We start from the raw sequence: 26,312 nt of genomic DNA, 5'->3' as shown, positions 1-26,312 counted from the left end.
TTATACTATGTAAATACAATTCATGTTATACTTAATAAATTGTGTTAATATCGAGACTATGTTTAATTGATTATTTATTTAATTCATAAGATTTCATTAGTTATCGCCCCATTGATCTACTAACAGTATATTATGTGTGATTTTTTGATTTGACATCACATCAGTTGTTCTACTTTGGAATGGTATCGTAATGTAAATTCCTTTTCACATGTCTTTAGAGGAAGTAAGCTTGGTAATTATATGTAGTACCTACTTACATTATACTATATACTTATACTAGCTGACCCGGAGAACTTCGTACCGCCTAACAGTCAATGAGTGTCGTGTTACCTTTTAGCTGAACTAATTTAGGCTTTGATGAACATAATACAATGATACAAAATAATAGAAATATAAAAGTATTTTATTATGATGAATGAAGAACGATGATGATGGCCTTGAATCTGTAGTCAAAGCCATAGTTATAGTTAGATTTACAAACACTTTTATTTTCAAATAATAACATGCCATTTTTATTTTAGAGACAAATACATAAATCTAACAAACTACATTCCAGATTTTTTTTACAATCATAGAAAATAAAGTTTTTAACGTAAATTACCTTAAATTTCGGATTATATCCGTGTTCTTCGATAATTTCCGCCCTAAATGAAGTCATTTGGAAACAGACATTGTATTTTTGAGTGTTCGCTAGAAAATGTCGTGATTATAGTGTTTCGCCATAAAGCAGGGAACACAATGGCTCTGGTGGCGGGACCAATAATGGCAATTTCACTTTACCACTAAGGCAACACAAACCAGGCGTTTCACCAGCAAACTTAAATAGCTTATCAAGAAAAATCATAGACTACCTATAAAAAGACATTTAAACTTTTGTTAACCTGTAGAATAAATATTAGGTATTATTCCGAGCTATTTTAGATTTTTCTCGATTTGTCTATACACTTCTATTCGAGATGGAAATAAATTTCTGAACGCACACATGAATAGTTGTTACAGTATTTGACAGGATTGGACAACACATGTTTGACATGTACTAAACAAAAATGAGCATTTATTGAAATGATTAAGTATTATTACACATATCGAGTTTTCATTGTTTTTAAGATGTATTCTGCTATTCTGGGCGGAGACAAATCCAACGAATCAATAACCATGAAAATTGGTTCAGCAGATCTCGAGTTATAAGTGTTGTAACAAACCCGTCTTTGTTTTATATATATAGATTATAAAATCGTGAGCTTATGCAAATTAAATATTATATTAACTCAGTAATCTGATTAAGATCATAGGGCCTTATTTCGTCTAAGATACCATATCCGTCGTTTTACAATTACGTAAGTTTCAATCGAAGGACAGCTTCGGCAGCTACATAAGTAACAGAGTTTAAAAAATAATCTATTTGTCTATTTTTACCTATCTTGCATTTCGTATATTTGTTCTTTAAAATCTGTAAAGGCATCCGTTGTTAGAACTTGGTAACTAATTACTAAGCCTTGGTTTAAGGTTAATGCTCGTCAGGTGAGTCATGAGTGCAAGGTGATGGGGCAGATTTTGATAACTTTAATATTATTTCTAAGAAGTGACTCAGATGCGGTATTGTGACGTCTTAAATGTGTTTCTCAAAGAAATTTTCATTCATGAGTTGTATGACTAATAAGTCTCACTCATACGTAGATTTTGTAAATCCGTACGAGAATAATAAAATAACTATGTGGGTGAAGTATCTGCAATATTGCATCGTCTGGGACTTTATTAAGATGTCGTAGGAGGGCCTAAGACCTACTCTTTTTTTGCTGGTAGTAGGATATATTTTATATCCGCCCGGATAGCGACCGCCGTACACAATGTGTTAAAACCCGCCATAATGGCCCACGTAAGTGTGTCGCGTTCCGGGATCAGGCGGTGTATATTCGGTTCCAACAGGCGGGTATAATTGTGTCGACTGCCGAGGAGTACTCATCTCTTGTCAGTCGACATTCTACTGGACTCCACTCGACTTACCATCAGGTGCAGTGCGGTTACTTAGTATAAAAAAAACATCCCTTTATACTAAACAAACTAAAAACTCTGTCCACCGGAGTAAAAATGCAGTATGTAGATACACTAGGACGGATGTAACATTTGAGTCTTGGTTAATGGAAGTTGGATTTTGCCTATTCCAAAAAGTCTAGCGTCACATTAATCATGAAACAAGTTCAATCCTAGAAAAAATATTTAAGAATTTTTAAAACATTCACACTCAAATCAAAATGGTGGTATTTCAAGACACCCAGTAGAGTATCAGCGCATTTTTTTCACACGTCGCACGTAATACATTTTAAGGAGTTTAGTGATTTTACTAAACTTAAGTGTGAGAGCAAAGCATGTAATGAAAATGTATGTATTGATTATAATTATTATTATTTGGTCTACTGCGATACGGGCCTGAAGCCTACTGCAGTGACCGCTGTTAACTGACGTTATTATTAAATTGTTGTACCTATGGATAAATAAATAAATGTGTGTTTTATTGGAAACACTAAACACGTGGTTGTTGAACTACTGAGGGTTCTACCGCTGTCAACTTGGTCGGCTTAATTTATTCATATCAAAAACAGAATTAGATACAAAGAGACCCTATATATTTATTTATGAGTTTGATATTGCCAGAAACGCCAACCGAAAAACAAAATTTTGCGACAATAATCATTATCGTATCTAAAAACGATAAATGAACATTAGGGGACGATAATTGATTGCACAAGCATTAATCTAATTTCAAAGTATTTTAAACTTTAATATGTAAATGTAAAGCGTAAATTCCAATAGCATTACCTTATTGACGGATTGACAACCGGTAGTATCTTTACCTGGGTGTTGTTTTCTTTTAAAACGTGTTTCAAGACTTCTCATATACGTGTTAAATGTGTTAGGGGTAATCCAAAATCCATCTTGAAATCACTTCTTAACACTGAAGGCTTTGTCCTTGAATTGTTTACGTCATGTCTCTCAAACCTTTGGGACGCAAAAGGATTAAAACGTCGGTAGGCGTGGTTACCAACATTTTTTAAATTCTTAATAAGTCGTTTGTACGGGTCGCGTTATTTATTTTTAGAATCTTATAAATAATTAACTTTAGCTGGCAGTGGGTCAATATCAAACGATCAACAGAAACATTCTTCTAAGTAATTTATGTCTAGCTTATTTGAAAATTATTTGACATCCTATAATAAGCACATTGCTTTTAAACTAAAGTCCTTGTCAACATACAATTATTGATGCTTGTATAAAGCCGGTACGGTGTGCGAGACGCTGACAAAAAACATTATCATAATTCCAATTACGTAACATCGTTATAATGGCAAACTGTCAGTGCTAGCGAGATGGCATTTGCTTATGAGGTGTCAAGGTGATCTTATATCCATTTGGGTCCGTTAAACCGGTCCACTGAACTTTATGACACATTATTTTCGGCCACCATCGTTTACATACACGTTTGCCGAAATAAATTTTGTTAAAAAGGTCGAATCTTTGTGATACAGTCTTATTTGTTCATATATGACTTCATTTAAAATTATACTTTGTATTGGGTATACCTGTAAAATAGTTTTATGTGGAAATAAATAATATAAAATAAAAAAATATTGCGTTGTCTTGCTAAATATAACAATGTGTTTTAGGTTTTTTGTAATGGATTTGGACTTTTTTCATTCTTTAATAGAGCTTACATAATTGCATGCATTTAATTTATGTACTTTAAATTGTACAATAAGTGATATTAAGGTAAATGTTTATCCAATCCAAAACTGCAGGTTGCGCATGATTTACCTAGACCATTTATTAATTATTGCTTGAAATTCCAAAAAAATAAGAATTATATAATGGAAGCGTATATAAAATTGTTTTTTAATGTTTAGGCCAAAAGTTGTTCTCTCCTGGAGGGAAGCTCGTCACGTGAATCCGATGACGTATAAATAGCATTCTATGAAACTACAAATAACGAGGTATTTGGGGATCTCTCCAAAAGATAAAGACTCATCCACACAATGACGTGAGTGTGAAACGTGCATATTTTCGAATGGTTCGTCATTGCAATAATATCTAGTCGGACAAATAATTGGAACTATGATATTCTTTTTTGGATAAAATATTATCGGTTTTATCAATATATGTTTCTTATTTTTTATTTACACGACTAGTCTTTTTTCTTTTGTTCTCAAACTAGCTGTGCCCGCGGGTTCGCCCGCGTGGAATCAGTGTGTCACAATGTTTTTCCCGCGTAAATCCCGACCCACGAGATTTTTTACAATCACGCGACATCTTCAATATTAATCGTTATATTTCAGTCACTTTACATAAAATCATAATGTACTATTAACCTAAACCTTCTTCAAGAAATGCACTATCCTCTAGTAAAAACCGTACAAAAATCCGTTCAATAGATTTTGAGAACATCGATTACATACAGACAGACAACTTATGGGGACTTGGTTTTATAACATGTACAGATAGATTATATTTAGGTGTAAGGAAGAACAATGTCTCACAAACTTTTATTGTTTAGGTTATATACAGTCTAAACAGAAGTATTATAGTAGCTGTTTTATATTAATAGTATTGTTTATGTTTATGACAAATATTTGATATTTAGTGTTAACCCTTTGAATAATAATTCCTACATATAAAACCACAGGGGACATAAAACTTCAAGGTAAACCGCATCATTTTTTCCACCTTATTTTCAAATGTTTATGGAGAGGGCTTTATTTAGTCTCAGGACCTGAGGTTCGAAATTTGAACCGCGAGTCGTGACTCAGTCCCGTCCGACGGGTTTCAGCTCAGTGTTGGTAAATACAGTTGTAAGGTGAAGTGCACCATTGTGGACACAAGTCTAGGCACGTCTATAGCACTTTGTGGTTCAAGATCAAATAGCCGTGACTTACTATTTTTTTTTTACAGTCATTCACTATTATTTTATTAAATACCCAGTAACGTTATACAAAATAATTATATAAATAAATTGTATGGTTTCTATATCTATGACATTATATTGACAGCATTGAATCATATGAATGAAGATATGTCTCAACTATGTATATTAGGTGTACTTACCTAGATATATATATAGTAATAACTTTGACGGCGGAATTTGTTTAAGAATACAATAATTTATTCTAAAATTGTAATAAAAACTCAATGTTTTCCAAATAAACTTTAAAAAATGCGAATTGAATCTAGACGAGCTAATTTAATTGTATTTTATTATTAATGTGTTACTTATTAATCTGCAACCAATTCTCATGTCGTAGAGAACGTTTGACCCTGATAGGTGCGTTCACCCTGCATAACTGCACACGCTGATGATATCTTAGCTCTTCTTATGCCCTGGTACTCGGAGCTTTCGAACAGTGAGCGTGTATGCTTATTTTCCTATCGCTATAATAGATATTAGAGAGTTATGTTTTGATTTATTATAGTGAATGTGTTTATTCATACACCAATCAGTTAATGTGGAAGTATACTAATTATTATGTTTAATATTTGTTTAAAAACTATGATAAGTTCACGGAGAGCGAAATGGATTGCAGACGACGCTGGGGTTGCGAGATCCCTTCCCATTCCATGCACATTTATCTATATAAAGTAACTTATAATATGTATTAATAGCTTGTAATGTTGTGGTATAAAGATAAAGGTAACGTCATGAGCATATCTTCATTGCTTAGAACTCTCTATCACAAATTAAAAAGTACAAAATTTTCCTATTCCGCATGTGCTGGACGAAAGGTCCATTTATAATTAAGTTTTTGAGCTTATCACTACTCATAAGTAGAGGCTCGTACTCAACCTTGACACAGTGTATAGCGCAGATATTATTTATAATTAAATACAAGTATTTGCCCCACTTAAACTTGTGTCAAAAAATTTGCGGCCGGTTCGACTCGTGGAATTAATAAGACTTAATGATTCTGATGGTGCTTTTATATTCTCATTCAATGCAAATTTTAAATGCTACAAACAGTCATTTATTAATTAGCATAACAACTATTTGGAACGACTATTACACAATAATATATTTTATTATCTGTTTATTGCGCACTAGCGCATTTTTCAAATATACTTTGATGACATTTTTTGGACTGTAAAAATACTTCGTATATAACAGTACAGATGCATAACCAAAAGATGGCTCAGTTGCTTGTTGGTCTATCTGGAGTAATAAAAAATACCGGTACAAAAATGGTCAACAGTCGAGCGGAGGAATGAGCATCTGATTACACATTTAATGACTAACACAAAAATCTCATAACGTCATCCTTGAAGCACCCATCGCATATTTTTTATGTTTTTTTACAATATTAAAGTTGTTGTGCGTCTTTGATATTTATGAACAGTTTGCTGAACTTCAATTATTTTAAATTAAAATGGTTCAAATTTTTTTTTTTTTTTTTATTATAAATTAAATCGTGTAACATTGCATTGCCGAATTTTAAATCCTAAATAATACTTCAAGCCATAAAAAACTCTATAAATATTACACTACGGATTAAAATAATGAATATAAATAATTCTGAGATGTTTTCGATGTAAACTAACCAGTAAGCCGATTAGTAACAGTCGACGATGAGCACAAACTGGCCTATATTATCCGACATATTTTATCTTCTATGAATCATTCTAGTGACAACCAGTTCGCCTCGACATTATAGAATTCCAATCTTCCGGGTGTCCAAAGAGTAATACATAAACAATTTATTTTAATTTTTCTTTTGTGATTTCTTTGTTGTTGAAGCTTCCTTGGCGCTGTTAAATTCAATTAGTATGAGTATCTGCCAATCATTCGCTTTTTCTTCGTGATTTAATTATATCGAGAACTTAACTCCTTATCGTTTCATACAAGTTTGTTTTAACAAATAAAAAACGATTTTAGTATTATGTGTATTGTGTGCACATTGACGAAAGAATTAAGAAGGTTCCATTGAGTGGATTTCAAACTAAATGTAATAAGATAATTATCCGTAGAATTTAAAACAATACGCTATAAGCAATAGAACAGAAAAAAGGAAGAAAAATGTTACCGCCCGTTACAGGATGCATTTGGCTCAATTTTTGTCAATCGATCAGTTCTGACATCAGCTCTCTGAGGAGGATCTTATCCTGATCCGAATCCAATTAGCAAAACCTACACAAAGATTTAGACTAGTAATTGATTCCAGAGCCACCTGGATTACAAACCATATACCCTTAGAACACCCTTAGAACATGAAGGCAATTATTTCAATTAAACCGTTTACAAACAAGTAAAAGTAACTTTCACAGGGTCTATTATGAATAATAGATGATGGTGCCAGGGTCTGAAGTCAAGTGGATCGGTGCCCTTTGCCCGATGCTTTCGGAATGCAACCTTTGCGACATGCGCCGGATCGTAGCGCTGCCTAACTTTGAGGTTACGTTCATCTGCATTGTTTATTGTCTGAAGTGTGAGTAGTGATTAATATTTGTTTTTTTTTTAATGTTTTAAGTGTATTTTGTTGTTTCATAATATATTGTTGAATGATGATGGTGTTTAATGATTTTAATAATACCTTCCCTTGTCGAGGTCTACGTTCAGGAGTGGACGGCGACAGACTGATTAATTGATTGTAAGGAGGGGTAGTTATTGGAGTTCTTTTAGTCTATTCGCGTCTATTCGTGTGGCGTCGGTTTAGGCTGATAATATATTTATTAGTATCGATTATCCAAATAATTGGGGAACATGGATGTGAACAATAAATCAATAATATAGATTATGATACCTCAAACCAGATACTTGGAAATCTCTAGAGAATGCCTTCACTTTGGAGAATGAGAGGTTCTTATTAACATAGACAGTATAAAATAAAAAAAAATCAAGTTAAACATCTTAATAATTATAATTAGTTTTTAAAATATATTTTATTTATTTATTTTATTATGGGTGTTTGGATAAATGGCTTATTTGGGTAATGGAACTGTATACTTTTATATATGTACTAATATACTAAAAATATACATTTATAATACGAATCTAGTTTATCAGTTCAGGTTCAGTATCATTTATAAGTTCAGGTAGGAAACAAAACATGTTGTTTATCAATTTCATGTGCAGAACTCCTAATTTTAGATTGTCGAAGCAAGCTTAACAGTTCGGAGCAATCGTACGAATAATTTCAATGTTAGGATTGTTGACGCCAAACTGTATTGGGTATATTTTTCTAATTTTAGATTGATGTTCTTAAATTTTCAAATCTTTAATATTATTTATTATCGTGAATGTAAAGAAACTACGCGTTTAGTTATTAAATAGACAGTTACAATTAACTTTCACCTTCAAATGTAAATAAATCGATAGCGTCTAAATACAAGTACTATTAAACGCTTTAATTAAAATATGTCAAGCAGCTTGCAACTGTACATATTTTTAATGATTTCTACGAAATTTAATTACGTACGTAATTTGGTCCTGTATTTCAAGGCAATTTACATGTTATTTTTAAAGCAATATTAAAATCTGTATGTTTAATTTTGAAACAGTGTTTTTACACATTTTGCACAACGCATTTCGGAAGTTGCGTAAATCATTTAATAATTTCGTTTTGTTAAAAAATTCAGATCATAAATTAATGATATTATAAGACCTTGTTTTGCGTAAAATCTTCTATATTTCGATAACGTGTCATTTATTTAAATAACAAGTATGTCTTTTGAAATAAGTAAAAGATGAATTTATTTTTAAAAGTTTCATTTTACCTAAATAAATTATTGCAATTAACTTTGTTTTTCTTTAACTGAGTTATGTCTAGCAACGTCATTTCTCTTAAGAGCACAGACGCCAAATAAATTTACAAATAAAATTTGCCAAAGGGTAAACCTTCGAGTAATGTTAAATGTTCTGCATTTGCGTATCAAGTGAGATGATGACACCAGCATGGAACTGGTTTGCGTCATTACGTTTCCCTCGCGTCATTAACAAACCATCGTCTCTGCGCAGATTAATTGCGCAGTTGATCTATTGATGGGTAGAAACTTGCATCTAAATTTATTGATTAGGTTTAACTATCTTTTGCTTGCGGGTTCGCCTGCATAATGGAGGTTTTTCCGGGATAAAAATCTGTATATTTTCCCGGCGAAATATGTAGCATATTATGATCTTCTAAGTGTCTCAAATGTTATCTAGTTACCTTTAATAGAAATCCGTTCGGTAGCTTTTCAGCTTATCGCGGTGAAGGACTTTGTTTTATAGAAAAAGATTAATTAGCCCGTGTTAAGGAATATAAAGTTACTCTGCTTTGCCAAGGTATAGACAAAGATACAATTAGCCATCAATTGCAGTTTTTTAAGCTAATTTTAGAAATCGTTTGTAAAATTTTGCTAAATTTGAATTTAAACTACTTTTATGTTCGTTATAATTATGTAAAGTAGCTACTCTTGTTCTATGTTTATTGTTCTGAATCCAATAATAACAGTGATGATATGATTTCCTGAATAAAATTACACTGCAGTAAACATTTCCTTAATCAATAATCGAGGTTATTTTGCAAGAAATAACATTATTGACACTGCAAAACCTGCACGCGATCCTGATTTCCTTTATTGTTAAATGATTTCAAAGGAAACTTACGGATAGCACGCGAATGTTACTAGAGTCGTTGCATGGTCGGCGTAAGTTTTGAAATATTGTTCCAGACTAATTATAAAATTAATAATACGGTTATTTATAGAAATAAAATATAAAAGGTCAGGGTCTATTGAGTCCATAGGAACGAATCCGCCTTTTTACAATTATGGGCTTTCTCTTCGAAAGACAACTTCGATCACTGTACAGGTTATAGTAAAAAAATACCGTATTTACCTCTACGGCTATCAAAGCTGTCCTTCGATTTGAATGCCCATGATTGCAAAAAGACGAATGTAGACCATATACCTCGACGGAATAGAGCCCACTAACCTCAGAAATAGTTTTTGGAAAGTTTTAAATAAGGAATTTTCATGAGAAATTAAAAGATATCGAGTGGATTTGAAATGATGAATAATTTCTTTCATTTTAGTAAATATGACATAAAAATATTTTGCGATTGCCGATTATAGACATTGCTATTGCTATTGTACCTTAAAGGGCGTATAACATTTTGTATAACCAAAGCACGTCTAATATAATTTAAGTCAATACATTACTTACGTTATCTGTTGTCAAGAGAAACTGCCCTGGATTTTGAGTAGTTGCAGTTACCAATAAAGCCGCGTCCTTGCTTTCGAAAAATTCTAACCAATCCTGCGTCAACTACTGTAAATAATAGGAAATATTTTTATTTTAAAATACATTACTGCGTTTTTTGACAATACTGTAGGCATAGATTTGCATACTGCGTAATGTAATGAATAGTGATAGTAAATTGTCGCAAAAGACCGTGGTAGTTTGATTAGTCAGTGTTTATTTTAAAGCCTAACTAATTTATTCTCGTTCCGAATATTATTGCAATGTCATCGGCGTCACGATATTAGACGAAATCGTACTTCTTGTTGATTGAAACTGTTTAAAACTAATTTGCTTTATTTGTTAACAGTGAATTAGAAAAAAATAATTTCAAACTAGAGATCGAATAACATTTAAATTTAATACCATAAGAAAAATCTAATATTATTATTTATAATATTACATATTTCACGCCGTATTTTATAACAAATATGCTGAACCTTTAGTGTTTAAGCATTTAAAAGGAGCAAAGATTTTGATTATGTCTACAAAACAGCAAACATATATTATGTAAGGTTATTAATTTATAACCTTATTAATAAGTTTCAGGTATCAAGCGATTATTAAAACCTCTCCTAACATAAAAATATTCATTAAAAGTTGTAGTCTCATCGCATCAATAGTTCCACGTTTATCGACTTACGAAACTATTGTAATCATAACCGCTAAGCCTATTAAGGTGCTCCCCCAGGAACACGATGCACTAACCATATTTCTAGAAGCTATCTACAAAATAAACATATAGAAAAAACAATTATGTACATCAAATATCTACAATATGTTATCTTAACTTTGGCAGTTTCCAATTTTTTCTAATGTGGATATGGTGTTATTAATTCCACGATGAACTGCAACTAATATCGTTGATTTCCTGCATTTCCGCCTAAAGTACACATAATTTGAATTGGCAACTAACACTTAAATAGACAATTTAATTGTGGTTGTTTGTAATTTTACAAAAAGACCTATAATTCGTCGTAACTTGTGCACTGAAATGTATAGAAAGATTGCTCAAGGCCATTTGTTCGCGGGAGGGCCTTAATATCTTAGAATTTTGTTCACGGTGCGGGACAAGGCCTTCTTCTGGCATTACTTGCCTTATAGGTGTATTTGGAAACCTAGAATACAAATAATAGACCCGGAAGTATGTTCTAATGGATTGCGCGGTTTGCATTGTAATTTGGCGCGTTTGAATAGCACGCTTATCAGTCTTATATTACGGTTTGAGTAAAATTACACTTATTGTTACGATTTTAAGGTATTTTTTTATGCTTTTAGTTGTGGTGATGAATATCACAAGCGAATACCTACTTTCTGGAAGATAGTAAATGCCCAGAAATAAAACATGTATAGAAAACTAGTCTGATATTTATCGCATGTTATATTGTGTCACCACTTGGCAGAAGTGCTAATAGTCAGGGGCGGCTTTAGGGGGAGGCGAACCGGGCAACCGCCCAGGTCTTCACGCCTATAGGGGCCTCGCGCGCGGTGCTTTGGAGGACTTTTTTCACGATCTTACCAAGCAAACTGTTAAAACCGGGGAATTTTCTCGCGCCGTCCGGGGCAACGCGTTGTATTTTTGATTTCGCCTGGGGCCTCGTGCCCACTAAGGCCGCCACTGCTAATAGTATGATTTTCTTCGCACAGGCAAAAAACGCGTTATCGCTACCACCCCTGGAGGGCAGGGGGAAGTGGAACGGTTATGTTGGTTTCCCCAGTCTTACGGTTCAATGTCAACACTCGAGAGTATACTAATAGTATGCTGCTATATCAATAATTGATATTCTAATTGAATGGTGTAAGTACATTTCTAACACTTTCATTGATATGCAAAAACAAATAGGTAATATCTAATATCTGTGTGATGAGTGCATTTATATGCAGCAATAGAAATCTTATGGTCCTCGTATGGTATGAAGTTTCACCATAATAAGCGAAACTTACGTTTTCATCTACGGAGATAATAATCAAGTGAAATGATGTCTGCCGAAGAAATTTTGCTTCGGCGATGAGTTATGGCCATCATAGGTAAATTATAATGAAGTTATCTAATAAGTAATATCCAAGGCATATTGGAGGGATGTTGGCTATGAAAGAGAAGTCGCGGGTACGATCCCCGCAATGGGCATATTTTTGTGAATTTTCTTTTATGTTGTAACAATAATGTCTCCACGGACTTCCTGATGATAAACATGAAAAAGACATATCTTAGTGTTCGTACTATGTAGGTATGCTACTATGCCTATTGGTTACTAAGTCAGCATAGGTTTACGCCAAAAATAATCGTTTAATAACTACGCGGATCATTTGGATGATAAATATGGTTCTCAGCAGAATTTTTTAATGCTCGCTTTAAAGAAGGTTTACGTTTTTTTGGGATTTCATGTTTAACCAAGTCTGTATCAGTTTTTATTCCAATGAAAACAAAGTTGCATCTAGGAATAAACATTGTCATTTTATGTACCAAATTATAATGAAAAGACGAGGCAGCTCAGAGTAAATCAAGCAAAACGCAAACCAGATGCCTTAAATAGCGAATTCTAAGATGTTAGGATCGGCAAATAGACTGTTCAAGCATTAATTATATGAAACGGAGTTGTTGGTCCGGTTTGCGTAAATAAGCATTAACTAGTTGCATGTTATGTACGGTTGCATCACTGTGACAGTGAAAATAAAGTGGATTGTCGCAATGATATTGTGTAATTTAATTAGATTGGGAAAGATGGATTGTATGAAAAAGTTTGATTCTGTCGTGCGGTACACACGCAATTGCATATCTGAAACGGGTGTTTAATATACTAATATGTAAAATTGAAGATTTTTTGTTTTAACGAGCCAATTTCTAAAGCTGCTGCTTTGATTATGGACAATCCTGTACTCCGGTTTAATATAATGAGAATTTTAGAATAGTAAGTAATAAAAGATTGAGAGGAACCAAAATATAACACAGATGAATGCTTAGTGTTCATAGAACAAGATGCGACGAGCACCCGTCTAATGCTATCTTCGAACATTTTTAGTAGTTTTAATTTTTCATAGTTCTATACATAAAGACATTAATGTCATTATGCTGGAATTTATCGTGTATCGACGTCATCAAAAACACGGACAAATTAATAGTCCGTAAATCTGATTCTATACGAATGATTTGGAATTAATTATCTATCTAAACGTCATTTGGCTTAATAAATCACATGAAGCTAAATTTGCGATTTAGAAACTGGTAACAATTTGTTATAGAATGACAATTTTTATAGTGCCCATTAAAGCGAGCTTCAATGTTACAATCAAAATAAAATTTTGACCACAACTGCATACGAGGACACGAGTTTTAAAATTAGGTTTTGCTCTTATCTTTTTGATAATATGATTACATTTTATTGCTAAATTTAATGTCCTAATCTCTTTTTTTGAGTATGTATAGTAAAAAAAACAAATGTAGCTACTTAAATGACTTTGCAATTAATCAAAATTAATCATCATCATCAGCCTATATCTTTGTCCACTGCTGGACATAGGCCTCCTCCAATATACGCCATTTTACCCTGTCTTCGGCCTGTCGCATCCAGTTCTTACCAGCGACCTTTCGCAGATCGTCACTCCACCTAGCTGGAGGGCGTCCTACACTACGTTTGCCGAGCCGTGGTCTCCACTCAAGAACTCGTTTACCCCATCGGTTATCGGTTCTTCGACAGATATGCCCTGCCCACTGCCACTTCAGTTTGCTAATCCTGTGTGCTATGTCGATGACATTGGTTCTCTGACGAATGACCTCGTTACGAAGTTTATCCTTCAGAGAAACTCCGAGCATAGCACGTTCCATAGCTCGCTGAGCGACTTTGAGCTGGTGGACCAGCCGTACTGTGAGCGTCCACGTCTCGGCACCGTAGGTCATGACAGGTAGGACGCACTGGTTGAAAACCTTCGTTTTCAGACATTGTGGTAGAAGTGACGAGAAAACCCGACGCAGTTTGCCAAATGCGGCCCAGCCCAGCTGGATTCTCTTTTAACCTCCCTCTCAAGGCTGTTTCTTCCTAATTGCAGAATCTGCCCAAGGTAGGTGTATTCCGAAACAACTTCGAGAAGGTGGCCATTGACAACGATAGGTCTTGGATCTAGGTGGTCATTGATCATAAGTTTTGTCTTATCCAGATTCATTGTTAGACCTATTCGCTGTGAGGCCGAAATCAAAATTAATTGCAAATCAAATTAATCAATCAATTTGCAATTAAGAAGGTGCTTTTTTATAACTATTTATTTTCCTACTCGAATAGCTGATTGCGTCATTCCGATTGGATTTTATCTTTGTTGTCAAAAAGCCCAAACAATTGAAAGTAAAAAGAAAAAATATTTCATATTCCATTAACCTCGCCCAAGCTAGACTAATTGCAGATGACTTAGCGCTTGTTCTCAACAATAAAAATAAAATGGCGTTCAGGTAGGACGGGTTTTTCATTTAGCTTCGACGAGTCTCGTCAAAGCAGATCATCTGTTAATAATAGTGGTATAACAACATTTTACAACAAAATTCCTTTTAATATAATGCCTTTGAACTGTGTTGAAGCTTCAGAAAAGAATAAAATATATAATGTGTTTTAAGGTAAAATCTTGTGTTTGAAAATCCCGCGTTTATAAAATAGTATGTTTCGTTTTTCTAATACATACTTCTATAAAAAATTCGGTGCGGGAAGCTATGTATAAAAAAGATTTTATGACGTTTTAAAACGAATGGATGTATTATTATTTTCAGAGAGAGAAATAGATATTGAAAAAAAGAAAGCTTGGTACAAAATATTTGGTAATAATGTCATTTTTTATATAGCCGTGAGTCTATCGGGATAATCTCTTAAATCACATTGGAAATTCATCTCTTAAGTGTTAACCCTTAAGAGATGAATTCCAAAAGTCTTTTTTTTGCGCTCATCTATAAGATATGAGGAACTTCCATCTGCTAAATTTAAGGCTCCTGTAGCTGCTATTCTAAGGTGTGCGTCAGTCCTTAAATGATACGAATGTTATTGAGTAGGAGATAAAAAAACAAATAAAAATTGCTATTGAGGTTATCTGATCAATATCACCCCGGAACCTGGACTATTTTCAATGTAGGCTTCCTCCCATCAGTTATGGGTATTCAGAATGGCCAAAAGTGTGCACTAGTTGCACCTCTGCTTACCTCTTCTGGGATAAAATGCATCAGTGTATATTAAAACACCTTGTCTGTATTTAGTCGTCATTTATTGATGGTTACGTGCCATAAGCGCCTCTGTACCGATGGTCGAGGCTGCCGTACGTGGGCCGGTACCGGGGCGTGCGCTGGCTCCATGGGCTGCGGCGATTCTTGTAGCTTGAACACGCGATGAGGCTGTTCATGGCGGGAGGACGAGACTTCTCCACGCTGATACCACAGCGACGACTGGAAAGGGAATTTTAGCTATTCTATCATGTATATAGGCTCAGTTAGACTGAAGATGAAACTTAGGATTGGGATCCTTAGGATCTACAACTTAAAATGTGGAAATTCGTTAAGGCATTGCGCAGGCGCTGTCAACTTCTCGATAAATTCTGGACTGCTATAAAACTGATAATTGATTACGTTGATAAAGCAATTTCAAATTTCATAGAACATAGTCACGGCAGGTTTGAAGTTTGTTATAAGTGACCACAAAGATATTATTATTGGGGACGAGTAGCGAAATACAGAGAACAGGTGTTGTGGCTAACTTCACGCCGGCCAAGACATAGCGGCCATATTGTATTGTAGTGTTTATTATATGACAGCATCTGCGCGCCAAACGTTCAACTATCAACATTGCCTTACCTCTTGGTCCTCTCCGGCGCGATGTACTTGTCACCGACGAGTACGCTCTCGTCGAGCGTGCCGTCGAGCTGCAGCAGGTCGCCTGCAGACACCGACACGTCCATCTTGTACGACCGGTCGCACGTCCACAGGAACATGAGAACCATCAACATCTACAATTAAACATGAAAGTTTAATTATGGAAAAGAAACCAAGTTTATATTGCCTGATGTGGTAATAAGACTGATTCTCCCTCACAAGTTGACGGATTTTACACTATACTAACCGATTTAGGTTCATTTAGGTTTTTTATTAGGCAAATTAAATGTAAATTTAGCAGAGAAAGGTTGATTATAACTTACCAAACATACATGTAGAATAAAGATAAACAGTGTAGAATTGCGGAATCCGATGGAGTCATACAGCAAGCCAGATACAGTTGGGCCAATGAAAGCACCTAATGCGAACATAGAAGTCCACATTCCAGAGACAAGGCCGTATGTTTCTATAGAGTTCGGTAAGCCGTTTGCTCTGGAAAATTACAATCAATATGTACATGAAGAATAATATTCATGTATAGAATGTAGTATAGACAATTAACCCTCCAACCAATTAAAGTTAGTGAGTATAGCCATTTTTTGGTAATTGTTGGGTTCCAGTTTCAAGAAATTAGATTCTTTTGGATGTAAATACACGTTCTGAACCTTGCTTGTGTTTTCAACGAATAATAAACTACATTATCTATGAATTCTGTAGCATGCTTTACATGAGATTGGACTACTATCTTGAGAACGGTTATTCGCACGGAGCGGAGGGTCCGAGTCGCAGACAAAAGTTAACTTTAAATCTATTGGAATACTTACATGGCTGTACTTAACGCATCGGAAAATGACGCCACCAGTTGACTGCCCATACCCAAGCCATGCAGCATCAATCCAAGCACTACAACCCATAGTATTCTGGAATATAAAAACAAATGAATTCATTAGTCACTTGCTTAATAAAAAAAATAAATATGTAAAAATAAAGAATCATTAACTACAAATTAAAGACTAACTAAAATAGTACGTTTTTAATTAATTGTTGTAATTTAACGTTTGTTGTATGTATTGAGTCGAACAAACTACCTATTGAACTAAGAAAATCTATATATCTTCAAATTAAGTATGCAGAGATGTAAACCCTATGTATCCTAGTGATACTTACGTAGGGAAGTCAAAAAACGGCGCGGGTCCGATGAGCATGAACCCAGAAGCGACGCAAAGGCAACCAATGGCGGTGACGTATTTCGGCCTCATACCAGGCCGGTCGCAGAGCCAACCCCACGCGGGGGCCGACGCCGCGTACACACCACCATTGATCACGAACATCAACCCCAGCACCATTGGCGAGAAGTTGAACTGTGAAAGTATATTTGGGTTTGTATTCAGAATTTTAAATATTCATGATTGCGCATGTGCCCGGAAAGGACTAGCATTAATAAGGCGGTATAAACAGTACACACTACACAGGTAGACGATGATTTTAGTTGTGAACTGTAGCTTAACTGTTTGGTAATAGTCTGACGTCACAAGGAGGTTGATGCCTGCCTTCTCTAATCCCTATCACTTTTAATTATGGCTTATATTCCACCATCAATAATTCTCCTTACATTGTGGATGTTTATGGGCGGTAGCTATCACTAAACATTTACAGCATATGAACCACTTGCACATTATCTAACCGGTGCTATTAAACTCATAAGGATATAGTAAAAACTATTTTACCTTTCGTAAATGTGGCTCGAGAGTGGCCTGTAGAAATCCTATGCTCATACTCGTCGCTAGGATACTCATTGCCGACAGAATTAAACTAGGGATCTTCAGAAGGGTGAACATCGTCGCTGTAATTAAAAAAAAAAAAAACAATTTATTGTATAGGAATAAACTTTTTATAGATGTACTATTGAAATATTAAGAAAAGACCTATTTACTGACAAATATGTCTCCTTATTCCTTATTTATTTATTATTTATAATTTTAATACTTTAAATATTATTCGAAATTTAAGGCTATAAGTAGATAATGCTAATTTAGAAAAATAACAAATCATATTTCTATTAAAAGAATATAACATACGTCCAGTAGGCCTCACGTCTTCATCATCATGACTTTTCGGCAACACGACACAACTCATGACAGCGGCACAAAACAGCGCTGATCCCAGAACTGCGAATGGCAAGCTATAACCTCCCAGGCCGTACAGAGCTCCGCCTACCGTAGGGCCAACAATCAAACCCAAACCGAAGAACGTTTCTAGCGACGCCTGAAATATATGTCATTGTTAATTCGCTATTCACTACGTTTGTGGGTAAAAATGTAGTAGGAACTCAAAAGTTTTAGTTATCGTTTGTGGGTGATGACGATACCAGCGTTAAATACAGAACGGGGAGCTTGGGGTGCGTCGCAGTGGTTTAGAGGAGGCGTTTCAGTTATCTTCAGCTCCGATGAGACTGTGACTTATAAAAACCTGCATTGGTAACGACATTTGATAAGCCGTGTCTCGGGAGTAGCCCGGTATACATCCAGAACGATAAGCCGGCATAATTCTGATATCGAGAAACGCAAGATATTTCGCTGAACAATATAATTAATTTAGTTCGGTTAACATCAAAGACCCAACACTCGTAAAAAGATGATATTAATAGACATTCATAAAACACTGAGTAATATGTTTTTTGCCATCTCATAAGTTGCAAGCATTTTAATCGAATCGAACGTGTAAAAAGGGGAATGCGTCAATGTAAGTTTTTCTTGTGGTTGCGAAAAATACTTTAACGTACCCTTCGGTTTACAACCGCATTAATTTTTAAACTTCATGGAAATTGTACTAAATTTTCAGTGTATAGGCCTAGACAATTATTATTATTATAACTCTATTTAATCGATATCTTAGTTGAGTGTGGAACGGAATGCCGAGACGAATATCCGCATGTATAAAACCCAAGGGCATAAATATTTGTCTTTCCTAAAATTATATGTGTATTCTTTGTAAATTGTCGCTTGCTTTAACGATAAAGGAAAACATCTTGAGGAAACCCGTATACTGAGAAGTTATTTATACGAATTTTGAAGGTATATGATGTTTACCAATCCGCACCGCCAGTTTGGTTGACTAAGCCCTTAGCCCTCTCAGTGGTAGAGGAGGCCTGTACTCAGCAGTGGGACAGTACATAATACAGGGCTGATATTATTCATACTAAAGAATTCGAGTAAGGAATGATAACACTTACAAACATAGTAGCCACGTTGTTGGGGAATTCTTTAGCGATGATGGCGAAAGAAGCGGTGAGGAAGGCGGCATTACCCATGGCTTCTATGATTCTGATGGTAAAACTCAGCGCTATGAAGGCGATGTGATCGTCCACTTTATCTAGCAACCTGTGAACATAACATATTTAGTAAGCCACGAATAAAATCCACGATTTTATATAAAATTACTGACATGCGTGATGGCGCTATTCTTATTGTCATCTATTTCGTTGATTTAAATAACTTTTAGGAATGCATTTATCAAGTCAATTATTTGTTATCCAACCAGAGAATCGAACTTAGACCTTCGCAAATCACAGGCTTACTTGTATTTTTTAGACTTACTGAATTACTAATCCCTTAGTCATAAAACCAGTAGTCAAGTCACGGTCACTAAACGTAGTATTTCCTGTTACTTTGGTAATATATGTTAATAGATTAATTGGCACGTGATGATGCAGAGTAATTTAAGGTAATGAACTGCAAGTACAGTTTGTGCAACAATTCTAACCTTGGTTGTGAAATTAACCCGTTCATACGATTTTTGGTGAAACGCCAAGGGCCTTCAATTGTCTTGCTTTCATTAGGTCCTATGGCATATTATGTAATACTTCATACGTTTTGTATTTGGCTACTTGTAATGCAGAAAAATTGTACTTCAATTCACGGCTCTAGGCACTCTAGGGCTCTACCTATGAGGGCTCGCTAACATTTCCTGGCTTTCCACCCACTACCTTCCCAGCTATCCTCATCGCTCATCTATCATCCCTCTCAAATTTCTTTCAGGGCCCTGCAGTCGCTAAGCCAGGGGATTCCAGTAGCCCATTCACAGGTTTCCCCCGGTGAAGGCTGCGGGGTCCGTCACAAAAAGAAACTTACCCAAACAATATAGCGCATGTTCCTGTAGTGAGTATCCCACCGTTGAACAACAACTTCGGCCCCAATCTGTTAAGGTGTGCGCCATATATCGGACTGACAACAAACACCACCAGCTCGAATATGCCGAAGACTAGACCATACTCCGTCGCCGAGCAACCTTTTTTTTCGGCCTGTAAATAAATTAATATGTGATATTAATTTGTGTATTATTAGATTTTACTCGCAGCTTTGCCAGTGTGAACAATCTTTTCCGGCACAGAAGTCCTGCTTTATGTTTTTTTCCAAGGTAAAATAGAGACTATATTTTAAAATAAACCTTAAGCAATACATCGGTGAAACTGTATTCAATTCTATACAGTAGTTATTGCGTGATGTGTGCATAAACTTACAGATAGAGAAACGTTATGAAATCTGTTGTTTTGGCTTCTGTTGCTCTAATGAAGATACCCTATATTAGTATATTTTCAATTTCTAAATGTGCATACATTGGTTTGTTACAATTTTATTACTTATATGTATTGTTCTATTGAGTTTTATTTTAAGGAAGCAGCCAGCGGCGATGATCATTAAGTAGTAAGAAACTAAAATAAATGAGATCTTAGAGGTTCAATTCTCTAATGTATCAGATCCGTGTCTGTGTTATTAAAGTTGATACGTTTTTTTTTATTATTGTGTGTGCCTTGTGCAATACATTAGAGCGTAATCACAGTTATAATATCATGGAATCTTTTCTGAGTGGTCACTTGTTAGACGAGAAATTTGGTGCAAAATATTGTACATCTACACGCCGGCTTAGAATATTTTAATAAGACTGATGCATTTTTTTATGACATATTTTTTTTTATTGCTTTAATAAGCAAACGAGCAAACTGTTCGCCTGATAGTAAGTAGCAGTTGCCGCCCATGGACTTTGCAATGCTAGAGGCAAAGCTAAGTCGTACTTGACGGTGAGCACTCTTTTTAAGCCTCGTTTAAAGGATAAAATATATAAAAAAATTACAATATTTAACATAATTACTTATATTTTCCAAGTGCGTTTGTAAAGAAGGACGATGAGATCCATGTTATCTGTGGAGTTCATTCGAGAATACTTCTAATTAGTCCAACACAGCACCAACTGATAATGCTATACTGTTGGATGTTTACGTAATAATCTGTCCCAAGTCTAAGAATTATCGAATAAATTGTAAAAGGTCAGTGCCTTTGCTTTAGAGGTATAACCAGTAGGAGCTGGATATATTTAAATATCTCTGGTAACATTTATTTGAGTATTTACTGTACAGTCAGATATAACATTCAATTCATTAGTTCTACATAAGAGATGATAAATAATTGTAGTTTTAGGGTTCCGTGCCTCAAAAGGAATGTGCCTTATAAGATCACTTTGTTGTCCACCTGTCTGTCTGACAAGACCTTTTTTCTCAGAAATACGTCTCTACGTAGATGTATCCAGTTACAATTTACGTCAAATATTAGTGTTAACTCTTTTAGTTGTGAAAAAATGAAACTTGTAAGTCAACGCAATTAATTGATGACATTTATGTGACATATTTCCCATATTTTGTGGTTTCACAAGGGAATTAATACCTATAGGGTACTTCCCTTTAATTAAGAATTATGAAATTTGGCAAGATTCTATCTAAATAGCGTATAAGTATGTACTTTAATAACAAAAAAGAAAATTTACTATGACAAAATTCATAATAATAATCAAACAGTTGAAAAGTTTTTATTCAATAAAGGAAATCTTTTAGTAATCGTGAGCAAATTTTATATGGAGAATGTTGCTTTTAGTAAATTAACTTGGGTAAAGACTTAAGAGCCAATAGTTTTTGACTCGGACTTTGGTTAAATTGTTGTTAGTTATAGACTTACCTCCTTATTCATAGATGTTTTTATCTAAGGACGGAGCATTGCTATGATAACAAGTAATTCTCAGTGCTGACAGCATGGCAGCCTTCGCAGTGCGTAGACATAGGGCCGTAGTGATTGGCTAATATTGAGATACAATTTTTATCTAATTGGCTGTTAGATAAACATGACAACTGAGAAGTATACTTGTTATCATAGCAATGCTCCGTCCTTCGATAAATAACATATATGAATAAGGGGATTAGCTTTAGAGCCAAGCTATAGTCTCCGCTTGAGCGGCATTACCGTTAGCATCGACGAGGGAGTGAGATAGATACACGGGGGAATAGGAAGGATGCCTGCGACAGAGCAGTGCAAATAGCACTGACATGCCGCTTACCATGCCGCTCGCTGTGTAGCAAGTTTTCGTGGCTTGGACCTTAAACGTACTCATGTAGATTACATGGTCTTTACACGGCTTAGGTATAATAAATACTACATATTAAAAGGGTGAAAGTCTATCACGATTAACATGTTCTAGTAATTAATAATGCATCCATGTGTGTGCAAATCGTTGACCTATGAGATAGACTGACAGATTAGTAAAATATCAATTAGTAGTGATAGTGTCTTGTGATTAGCACGAACAGTGTTTACACATGTTTTGATAGGAGGATGTGTATTCCTGGGCATAATGATTAATTTCTGACTGGTACAGTCTTACTATATTTATATTTATCCTGAAAATTATTGCGGCGATGAGAAAATAATTTAAGTATGATTGATTCCTTTCTAACCGAATTTTGGCTACGCCGGCCAATCTCAACAGAGATCAATCAAGTACGCAGGAGATACTATAGTGCACAAGTGTGTGCTCAATACACAGGTGCACTCTTTAATTTTTCGCTCTAATAGTCCGGTGAGACGGCAATCTGAGATGACTGGAGAAAGATCAAGCGCAGCGGCTTTATGTGCTTTCCCAGGGGGTATCACACCGCCAATTTCCTGACTCTGAGCTGCGACTGAGTAATTTTTAAGATGGGAAATCTAGTCACTGTTATTTCGGCTTGACCTGGGATTCGAACCTAGGACCGTACTCTCCGACTCGACTCGTATCGTGTATAATTATAACTACATCACCTAGGAAATCTGTTAAGTATGAGACGCATAAAGCTTTATATCACAAAAACGGTTAGAAATTTTGACACAAATTTTACCATTAAGTTGTAAGTACAAATTATGCATAAAATTATAATGGAGATGAGATAAATAATGAAAATAAAATTTGGCACAATATGTGGAGTGGCTGTTAAAATCACTCGACAAAGTTTTATAAAGTTCCGATTCTGTAAAAATGTGATATTTTCCTATCTTTGTTTCCGTGACATGCTCCGCTGTGGCAGAAAGAACTTTTATAGTTAACTGAGCAAAGTATGTAAATTGTTTTTATGATATTGCAAATTTTACACATATTTATTTATAAAATACATCTTCTCTATTCTTGCCGTTAGCTACTACTTTTATAGTATTGCGAGTGGATTATTGCGGTTGACTGCAGTTATTTTGTTGTTAAGTATAATTTTATCGACATATAACTACCATTTGAAACCTACATAAGGGCTACGTTTTGCTGTAAAACTATAAATATCTTCGAAATTCAGAAACATATAATTCGGTAAACCTTCATAAAAAAGTAAATTTTTCACAAACCACTAAAACTTTTTGCGATCACATTTACCAGCGCCTAGTGATTGCGTTGAATCACCAGCTGCGAGTTTGCTCTAAGGTTATCGCGACGCTGATGACCGATAATGCAACGTTGTAACCGACAGTTGGAGGAAAAGTTTTTTTTTTTTTATATATTACCTATCTAGGGCGTTTTATTGTCGGAATCATAATTCTATTTTGGAATGTGGTCTAGGCGATACCATCTACAAGGGACATTAACTTTGCCTGCCTTTTAATAATTTCAATGGAATCCTAGTAGCTAATACTTGAACAACAAACATTGTAGATTGCTAGGAGACGATAGGAAATTGTTATTAACCGGATTATTCATCCATTGGTACACGTTAATCAAAGAATGACGTCCACCTTATGACCTTGCCCTTGAAGACGAAAGTACACCCATAGAATTAGTAATGAAATTAATTTATTCACGTTAGGTAGACCTAACACCATAGGCATTCTCTACCTAACAACCTAAGGGGGTGCAAACATACAAGAAATTTACTCGAACATAATTTATCCAACGCCAGGAAAGGTAAATGTGGAATTGAAAATATAAGTGTGATTTAAAACTAAACCGTTAAATGAAACTGAATATTAAGCACAAAAATATGAGAAATCTTAAACCTGCTTATTTTTCTATGAACATGATGAATTTCGGTCATGTTATAAAAATTAACAGGTTCTTTAAATTGAGACAATGTCTTATGCTTGGGTAAATCCTATTTCGGCATAAAAATTTCGGCTTAAAGTGTCTTTAAATTATTCAGATGTTTGTCTACGTATTTGTTTCAACTAAATTCGTAAATGCGTAACAAACATTTATAATTTATAACATTGGTGAAGATGTACATCTATACATCTTTACCGACTAGCATATTTGTACTATACACAATTGATCTCGTGACCATTGATCTCCGAGTACGGAGAGTGCTATCTGTACATGACACTTGGTTGGTTCGATGGCAAAACGGGTTAAGGTTTTTTTTTATGTGAACGACAGAAATCAGCGCTGTCTTGTTTCTTAAAGCTATAGTCTAGTTAACTAGTTACTTAGTTATGTTATTGGTCACTTCTAAAGCGCGCCAGTTTTAAAACTACTAATTCTACCAAATGGAAAGATTAATGTATGTTTTTGTTCTTAAATCTATATTAATATATAAAGTTGAAGAGTTTGTTTGAAAGGGGTTATCTCAAGCACTACTAAACCGATTTTGAAAAAAATCGCTAATAGAAAGCTACATTACTCCTGATTGCTATAATAAGCTTTTTAGCTTGGGAAAATATTTATTAGGGAAAACCTTCTCACGCGGGCGGAGTCGCAGTCAAAAGCTAGTCTTAAATAACTGTATCAATTAAAAGCAACAGTACACAGAATTTTGATCTACAAATCACTACATGGTGTAGAACGGCGCTTATCGTCTCCAGATTTGGCCTCATAACTCATAATAACCAAACTAACTTAAGTGACCTTGAAACCTTAGAGACAAAGTAGTACTAACCGGACAGCATGTTGCATATAAAACAGTTATTAAGTGCTCAATAATATTTAAGTGGTATTTTTTAATCCATACTGTTATATACGTTCACTCAGATCAGCGCCTACTCACATCCCCTAATGTTCCCAAAATACTTCTTTACCCAAACCCCCTCTGACGCAGGACGCGACAACATATAGTACACGTCTTCCCTTCGTGGTGTTATTACGATACCTTCTGTACTCGTAAAGTAAGCTTTATATAGCATATACTTACTTCTTGGGGGTAGAAAGGCGCTTGAAGAGCTACGCATATTGCATTACAAAAATCAGCAATTGATATCACAACGATAGTCAACCACTGTCTACGCGAAAAATCGAAACCCATTTTAATTAAATTGAAATAAAAAGAAATTAATTGAATTAAATAAAGTCCTAATCACATAATTTGATTAATTCACAATTAAATTAAAATCACATTTTGCACAGGCCGGAAAACAGCTTTAGTACCGATGTCGGGAGTGAAACTAACTTAGAATGATAATTATTCTGGATGGCGGGTATATCATTGTTGTGATTAATACTATGTACTTGTTGCCGACCTATTGATCCTTAGATGATATCGCATTGAGGGTAATGCATTGCTTGATTTGATAACTTAATGTTTACTTTCCCCGATAAAAAGTAAGCGATGTATTGAAAAATGTTATAGTTTTTTTTTACATCGAATTAATGTTTGTGAAGAAGCGTGGAAACAAGAAGTAATGACCGCAAGAAAGATAAACGCGTCTGAAATATCAGCAACAGATAAAACTATAATTAATATTTTTAATGACCATTAAACATAGTATAGTAAACAATATATTATTTTATAAATGTATTATGTGTTTACTGGCTTCTAAATAATGTAATTATTGTATGTTACAACTATAAAAAATATTTTATAGCTTCGTATTTAGTGAAAGAATTATTATATAATACTTACACGTAAACAGCTGGAACGAAACATTTTCGTAGTTTATATTTACTGCGTGA

At 34.7% G+C, this 26,312-nt stretch overlaps 1 protein-coding gene across 1 annotated transcript; it reads right to left on the bottom strand.

The window, feature by feature from the left end:
• Window positions 1–15,471: 15,471 nt before the first annotated feature.
• Window positions 15,472–25,816, bottom strand: LOC115442129 (MFS-type transporter SLC18B1). Its single transcript, XM_030167105.1, has 10 exons — window positions 25,555–25,816; window positions 20,222–20,391; window positions 19,324–19,471; window positions 18,170–18,356; window positions 17,819–17,934; window positions 17,259–17,452; window positions 16,916–17,011; window positions 16,415–16,583; window positions 16,074–16,225; window positions 15,472–15,668 (listed from the first exon to the last, which is right to left on the bottom strand). The coding sequence occupies exons 1-10, from the start codon at window positions 25,663–25,665 to the stop codon at window positions 15,500–15,502; spliced, it is 1,512 nt and encodes a 503-aa protein (XP_030022965.1). The 5' UTR covers window positions 25,666–25,816; the 3' UTR covers window positions 15,472–15,499.
• Between the last annotated feature and the right edge of the window lie 496 nt (window positions 25,817–26,312).

This window comes from Manduca sexta, chromosome 28 (assembly GCF_014839805.1).
Source record: "Manduca sexta isolate Smith_Timp_Sample1 chromosome 28, JHU_Msex_v1.0, whole genome shotgun sequence".
NCBI classification, from domain to species: Eukaryota; Metazoa; Arthropoda; class Insecta; order Lepidoptera; family Sphingidae; genus Manduca; species Manduca sexta.
This window is presented reverse-complemented; position numbering and strand designations above follow the sequence as displayed.